At 36.5% G+C, this 8,380-nt stretch overlaps 1 protein-coding gene across 1 annotated transcript in view; it reads right to left on the reverse strand.

The window, feature by feature from the left end:
- TTC3 (tetratricopeptide repeat domain 3) overlaps nucleotides 1-8,380 on the reverse strand; it is a 71,412-nt gene that overhangs the window by 60,464 nt on the left and 2,568 nt on the right. Inside the window, exons 2-5 of the mRNA XM_072994125.2 lie at nucleotides 3,609-3,694; nucleotides 2,334-2,379; nucleotides 1,553-1,688; nucleotides 853-940 (exon numbers count right to left, since the gene is read on the reverse strand). Coding sequence (XP_072850226.2) covers nucleotides 853-940; nucleotides 1,553-1,688; nucleotides 2,334-2,379; nucleotides 3,609-3,683 — 345 coding nt within the window. The 5' untranslated portion in view covers nucleotides 3,684-3,694. The remainder of the gene's footprint in view (nucleotides 1-852; nucleotides 941-1,552; nucleotides 1,689-2,333; nucleotides 2,380-3,608; nucleotides 3,695-8,380) is intronic.

Consider the following 8,380-nt stretch of genomic DNA (forward strand, 5'->3'; position numbering starts at 1 on the left):
TCATATTTAACTTAACTTTTAATGTGATTAACCTGTAAAGATACACACACACCGGGGGAGGGGGAGAATTATTTAGAGAGATAGAATAACTAATCTATCAGAAATACTCTAGCAGGTTTTTAAAAAAGTTGAATAAGGGATATGGCAAGAAAGGAGCCAAGCCACACCAGATGCAAACCTTCTCCAACCTAGAAACACAACCACTATGCTCATACAAAATCAGGGCGGGGAAGAGTAATTCTAAGTACCATATTTCTCCGCTTATAAGACGGCCCAATGTATAAGATGCCCCCCCTTTTCTAACTCCAAATTAGAAAATTTGATCCCTGCTTTTCTCTTCCTTTTGCAAAGCCATGGAGCTTAGCAAAAAGGAAAGGAAGGCTCCCTTTGGGTAAAGGTGGCACAGTCACAGAGATTTGATCCTGAAGCCCTTTCACAGCTGCTTTACCTGAAGGGAGCTTTTCCTTCCTTTTTTGCTAAGCCCCATAGATTCGCAAAAGGTAGGGAAAGCAGCTGTCTTCCATGTATAAAACGACCCTCAATTTTTTGTCTAATTATTTAAGGAAAAGGTGTCATTTTTATACACGGAAAAATATGGTAATTTCCAACAACCCTAGGCTGGGAGGGATGATTCCGCACAGCTGTAAATTGTGTATCATTGGCTCAGCCAGCCCTTGACTATCCTGACCAGTTAGGATTATGCACTAAGTCAGAAATACAAAGTGATTTTCTTTCTGTCCCTTAAAAAATTTCCGTATAATATTTATGTTATCTTTCAAGTACTAATATACCACTAAATTATCAGATGACACAAAACAGAATTCAAAAAACACAATACAAGCAATGACTTACCGCAAATTTTTTTGCTATATCTGTAACATCTTCTAAAGTCTCAATTTGATAGAGCTTCTCTAAATTCAATTCACCAAACTGACAATCACTTAAATATAAACAGAACCATGTTATATGCCATTCTATGCTACTATTCATTAAATAAGCCAAACCTTGCAAACAGTAAACTACAGCAAATATTATTTAGTATCAGTTGAACATCTGTTACATATGCCACTACAGTACTATTTAATATATTTAAAATCTATAATCTAGTCCTGGTCCAATCAACTCAGTCAGCAGCAGGCCCAGCTGAGTTCTCAGGAAGTTATCCCATTGCATATTTTATTTCAGAACTGCAGCCCTAAACCCTTCCAGTCCATCTCCTCCGACAATCTTCCCCATCAATGCATCTATCACATCTATCAGCTCCTATCATCTCTTGTCAACATGGCCAACGGCTGTGTTGGTAGGATATTATAGGAATTGCACTGTAGCAGAAAGTGACTACTGTACTAGGTTTGGGGCTTTTAGCATTTTTTGTTTTATTTGAAAAATTTGCCCTATTTCTTTTACTATTATTTTCCCCATTATTTAATACACAATATTTTTTATCATTTATCTATATAGATATTGCAAGACAAAGAAGTTGTCTATAGCTAAGCTATCAAACAAGAATGCAAAGCATACATTTAATGAATGTACAAAAATATTTGTTCACCTGAGATCATAACAACTGTTTGTGGGGTTACACTGAGGCACAAACAGAAGTGGTCTAAAGGTACATATTTTAATCACATCACAATATCTGCGCAACTCATCAACTGGCTTACTGCACCATCTTTTACAGATATCACCTGCAGAACATGAAAAGGATGGGAGGGAGAAAATGAGAAAGATCCCAAACAAGGGAAGGTTTCTACTTTGAATATGCATACCATTGTTTAGGCATTAACATTATATATTACACTGCTCTGACTTTGTATATCCAATCAAAGCACAAACTGAGCCATTTAACACAATATAAAAAAAGATTCCACAGTCAGGCAATCTTTTTATTGGGACCAATATGAATGCTACAAAACTTATGCAAGCTTTCTAATCCCCATCAAGTTTGGTCAGTGGTTCCCAAGCTTGGATAACCTAGGTGTTACCAGACGTTAATTCCTAGAAGATTTCATCACCAGCTGTGCTTCTTTTGTGATGAAATGAGATCAAGGTTGGGAATCACTGACTTAGGTGATACAAGAGGAAAATGGTGGGATCAAAATAGAAAAGTTCAAAACATGAAGAGATTGAACAAATTAGTTACTGACAAGACACTGAAAATTATCAGATTACACGTAGCATTATAGGATTCATTATGATGAATCCATGCCTGATGCCATTTTTGAAAACACAAAGGTAAGGCATATTGTCAATTTGTCTCTTATCCTGACATCAATAAGCGAATTCTAGAATACAGAAATGTTCTTATTAACTTATATTGTCAGTTTATGTACCTGAATTATATGTCTTTGAAGAACACTTCACAAATTGTGCACGAGCCTACAAAACAGATATTTATCATTATTGCTCTGAAGTCAATTAATATGAAGTAAATGTTTAAAACACATTTAGTGAACAGGGTGTCATATGAGACAATAATATTTTGAATACACAATATGTCAACAAGGTGTCAGGTACAGTGGTGCCTCGCTTTACGATTGCCCCACATTACGATGAAGCCGTATTACGACGATCTTTTTGCGATCGCAATTGCGATCGCAAAATGATGGTCTGAATGGGTTTTTTTTTTGCTTTGCGATGATCGGTTCCCTGCTTCGGGAACCGATTCTTCGCAAAATGACGATTTTAGAACAGTTGATTGGTGGTTTCAAAATGGCCGCCAGGTAAACAAAACGGCTCCTCACTGTTTTCTGGGATGGATTCCTCACTGCACAGGCACCGAAAATGGCCATCCTATGAAGGATCTTCGCTGGACGGTGAGTTTCCAGCCCATTGGAACACATTGAAGGGGTTTCAATGCGTTTCAATGAGCTTTTTATTTTCGCATTATGATGTTTTCATTCTACAGCGATTTCGTTGGAACGAATTAACGTCGTAATGCGAGGCACCACTGTATCAGAATGTGCTCTCTTGCTAAAGTCTCTCCTACCAACAGGTTTCTCAAAGCAGGGTGAGAGAAGGGTCTGCATTCTGAAAAGTTTCATGTTACACGTTAACATAAGCACGTTGAGCCTACTTTCAATGTTAATACAGAAGTACCTTATCTGCCACAGGATAAAGACAAAAAAGCTGTAGAAAGATGAATTAATTGTCTTGTTACAGAACTACATAAAACAACCTATGAAAGAACAATTTAAAAGTACTAGTACATAAAAGAATTTCTGGAATAATGAACACAGATGGAGTGTACAGTGTACATAAAGTGCTTAATAGTTTGTGATAATGCCTTCTCCTTCCTTCCTCCTTATGTAATGAAATGATATCAAACTACCAAAAGGACCATTATCGATGCCTCTCTTACACAGTATGATCCCACAAGGTCCAAAATTACACACATCTATTGAAATGTTCCAGGATGCACCTTTTACATCAGATGTCAAATATGTTGTTTCTTCTACAATATCTTTCACATATACGTATCTTTGTTCTACAAATAAAAGATATGAGCATCTGAAATGGGTTAAATACTAGTGGTCTTTGCTGCTCTATCTCTGTGCACTTCAAGTAAAAAGTATTAACAAGAAAATCTGTACTATTGAGCCACTTACCAATTCGCAACATGGTCTGATATAAGTACTATAAAATGTGATGCGATGAAAATCTTCAAATGTAGAATTTTCCATATTACATGATCCTGAAGCAAAACAATGAGAAAATATTTCAGGAAAACACTTGATTTATCATAAACAGTGGAGGGGGAGGACCCTTGAATATTTTAATACAAGGTTAAAATAGAAAGTCTAGTGAGGATCAAATCGAGCTGATGTCAATACTTCGATCTTTTCGAGCTTTTCTGGAAACAGCAAAAAGCAAATCATTAAAAAGCAGTGAAATAACTTGGACAACAGACACAATCAGTTCCAAATATAGTATCAGTCTACAGATCACAAAAGCATTTAAAAAATTTAACAAAATCTCTTTATGCAACGCTGTACATTATCTAATAGCAAAGTATATCATGCAGCATACTTTGCTTGCTGCAATCTGAGTGCAGTTAGCTGGGAGACAACTCCACTCAACAAATGTTTCAATTCTGAGTAAATATATATACCATTAGTCTGTAAATTTCAAAGATCTGCCAACTAGGTCAATTCATTATGCTTACTAGATTACAAATAATGCTTTTTCTTCAATTAATACAGCAAATACATTTAAGTTTTCTAAGGAGGTAAGAAATGTAAATTTTGTTCTGATTTTTCCTTTGCACTATAGGGTTACCCCCTTTTTTGTTTATTATGAATCATTTTAAGTATACTATTTAAGAAAACATAGTATGCAGGGACGTGGTGGCGCTGTGGGCTAAACCGCAGGAGCCTGTGCTGCAGGGTCAGAAGAACCAAGCAGTCGTAAGATCGAATCCACGTGACGGAGTGAGCTCCCATCACTTGTCCCAGCTCCCGCCAACCTAGCGGTTCGAAAGCATGTAAATGCGAGTAGATTAATAGGGACCACCTCGGTGGGAAGGTAACAGCATTCCGTGTCTAAGTCGCACTGGCCATGTGACCACGGAAAGATTGTCTTCGAACAAACGCTGGCTCTATGGCTTGGAAACGGGGATGAGCACCGCCCCCTAGAGTCGAACACAACTGGACAAAAATTGTCAAGGGGAACCTTTACCTTTACCTTACTGTAAAGTGATTGAAATAATTCAACTCCCTGGATCCTTCTGGTTCTGTCCCTCACAGTAAAAACTAGAGAAGGCAAAGGAAGGAAGGAAACCTCCCCAGCACCCTGTTTGCTCCAAAATTGGTGGAAGTTTTAGATCCTTCACAACAGTGCTTCTCATTCAATAACAGTCGCCGAGGAGGATCACAAATTAACTACATTAATCTTCTACTAAAAAAGCATAGCAAGAGATTAACCAGTTCTATGTTCCACTGAAACATTTGCTTCAAGATCTGTTAATTACCATTTTAATCTATGCTCTAACTATAGATACTAAAAGAATTTCAAAACTTGTATTCAAATATGAAACAGGAGATTAATCAGAAACCAAAATAGAATGAGGCAATAATCATGAAATGCAAAAGCAGGAAATAAAACAGAATGAAGTGTTGTTGAAGGACATGGTCTGCATATGAGTCAGAAAAGAAGCAGGAGAAGCACAGTGAGGCCAATTTGTTTCCTGCAAAAACATGTTTAAACTAAACCAACAGATGACATGGATGTCACTAAATAATCAATACAGAAACCGGAGTGACGGGCAGCAAGAAGAGGGGAAATTCCAGGGCTCTGGATTCCCCTGGGTTTACTCCAAGTCAGCGGACACCCCAGGAGAAGGGGGGGCAAGTTTTCCACAGGAGAGTGAACTTGCTGCAAGTGGCGGCTTTGGAAACGCCGATTTTCTTTTGGAAGAGTTTCCCTTCCCACACGCAACTGTCTCGTGAAGTCGCCATGATGGTGAGTTAGCTACCCGGAGAGGAGAGGTATGAAGATTTATTATCTGACTGCAGAAACAGAGATTAATGATCTGCTGCTAAGCTACAGCAAGTAAAAGATCAGATGTGTTCTTTTGGAAGCTGATAAGGAGGAAAATCTCAACCGGCATAACTTTGCTAGTGCCTGTATCATTGGAGTTTTTCTTATTGTGTCACAACTGATAGAACTTTGAAAACGAAACCAACTTTATTCTTTTTCTCTCTTAACCCTTCCTCCCAGAGAACTGGCTTTTCATAAATTCAGGACTTAAGAACTTTAAATAACTCTGCACAATTTAATTTATGTGACTCTGCATTGAGCTACAAGGTGGATTATAAATCAAATGACATCCTTGGCATGGTTGGAGCTACGATTAGCATGGATGGAGGGGGAGACTCATTATTGGAACCCACAATGGAGATTTATTTTAAGAGACTTCTTCAAGAATGCCAATTGGACATAGTCAATCATATCAAGGCTCAGCTCTTAGAAGTGAGGACAGAATTGAAGATGACAGATGACACTTCTTGGACTGCATGAAAAGACAGAGAATGAAGACAAACAGCTTAAACAAACCACGGAATTTAATGAACAACTACTATCATCAGAGAGAGAGAGACTGTTTTAATGCAGTATAAACAAACCATTGAACTTACTCAACAACTGCTGTCACCAGAGAGAGAGAGAGAGGAGGAAGACTGTTTTTCTCAAAAAGTTTGACAAGATGTTTAAAAAGGACGAAAGGGGAGATTGGAAAGAAGGGGGAAAGCATATTGAGACTGTTGTGACAGGAAAGAATGTAAAGGGGGAGAAATGGGCAAATTTGAGGGCAGACATTTACGATCAGAGATCGGACCGGTCTATGTTGCTCCAAAACCAAGACACTGACTATATTGGGATAAAATTAGTCAACCGGATAGAAAATGTCCTAAAGAGACATTATAGATAGCATTTCAAAACTGGCAAAAAATAAAAATAAATGAGGCAAGAGACTAATCCTGGATTGATAACACTGGAGCTGATAAGCAAAAATGAAAAGGGAGAAAGTTACTTGCTGAATAAATAACAGAAATCAATGGCTTGAGAGAGATATATTAACATATAAAGTAACATGACTAATATACTATAAGCAAATTTGGCCAGATATGAAATTTAATGCTAGACAAGCACATGTAATTTATGAACTTTAGAAATGATGATGAATAATAATATTGGATGCTTTTGTTTGTGAGGCACGTATATTGAGATAGCAAATATGTGTGAATTATAATAGTGACTATGTTGACAAGATTAGACATATAATATCTTTCTGTCTATAAGAATGGAGATTTTTGATGAATGAACTGGTCTGTGTGGATTTTATTGGTGGATAAGTAAAGAGGAAATGAGAAATGTTTATGATGAGATTTAGAAAGATGGAAATGCAGGTGAGAGAATTTATAACATTTATTATAAACATAGGATGTTAGACACTTAATTAGATATATAAAATAGGGATATGAAATATAACATGTGTAGATACACACGGATATACTATGATGTAGTATGGGAATAAGGCATAAGATATCCTGTAGTCAGAAATTATATAATAGATAAGGTGGTGTGGGAAATACCTCCCTGCTTATATGTTTTGTTGGTCTTATGTGTTCTTGATTGTCTTGTAGGTTTTTGTTTGTTCTGTAGGTATGTATGTCTCAAAAATAATAAAATGTAAAAAGAGAACAAACAGAAACCAAACAGATTGTTTAACTGGAACCGGAAGATGAAGAAACTAGTCTCTGCAAAAACAAGACCATGAGCACACTGCAGTACACACCACGAACTACATATATCAAAAAGCTGGGTAAGGCTGACAAAGAACAGTAAAACAATCATAATATCAACATACTGCCAAAATGTAATTTATACATTTGCACTACTATACTCAACTACCATTAACCAGAAGAACTATGAATGGACATATTATAAAGGATGAAAGTAAAAAAAAAAAGCCATCCCTGAAGCCAGTCAAGAAGTAAAACTTTAGTGGATGACTAATGAAGTTCAAAATTGCTAATGGCAGAAAAGAAGCAAAAGTAAAAAGGTGACAGAAATAGTCTCAGAATCCTGAACACAACTTTTCAGCAACTGTCAGAGTCAAAGAAAACTATCACAATAGTCATTTCAAAGAAATAAGAAATAAGAAAACAAAAAGGGAGAAAGCAATATTTTCCAGGTAAAAATTGCTCAGAATTCAAGAGAGAAATATGTTATTGGAGTAGGATAAAGTCAAGAGAAGATAGAAACAATATACAGTATTCAAAAACAATATAGAAGTGATGTAAAGATGACACTGTCCTTCACAAAAGAATTCTTTGATGAATACCATGCAATTTTAGAAAGTGAGGGGAAGTAATATACAATTGGAATAAATGACTGAGAATAGATGCAAAACTGACTATCAAAATCCTAATATGAATATGCCAACAAAAAAGAGTGCAGTAGGTATTAGACAACTGCATTAATTCCTCATGCAAGCAGTGATACTCAAAACTTCCCAACAAAGACTTTTTACCATATAGAATGAGAAATGCCTGACATTCAAGCTGGATTCAGAAAAAGAAGCAGCACTTGAGATAACACTGCACATATACATTGCCCACTGGATCATGCAGCTGAATTTCATGGGAAAACCAGCCTATGCTTTATAGACATCAATAAAGCCTTTAATTTTTGTGGATTGTGAAAAGCTACGGATTTTTCTAAAAGAAATGGTGTGCCACAACATGTGCTTATCTTGAACAAGACAATTTAATATATATTTTGCACAAGAACCTACTGTTAATACAGAACATGGAAGAACAGACTGATTTCAAATTTGCAGAGGTTCCAGATGCAGATACATTTTATTTCCCTATCTGTT

The sequence above is a fragment of the Pogona vitticeps genome, chromosome 3 (genome assembly GCF_051106095.1).
Source record: "Pogona vitticeps strain Pit_001003342236 chromosome 3, PviZW2.1, whole genome shotgun sequence".
Lineage (NCBI taxonomy): Eukaryota > Metazoa > Chordata > Lepidosauria > Squamata > Agamidae > Pogona > Pogona vitticeps.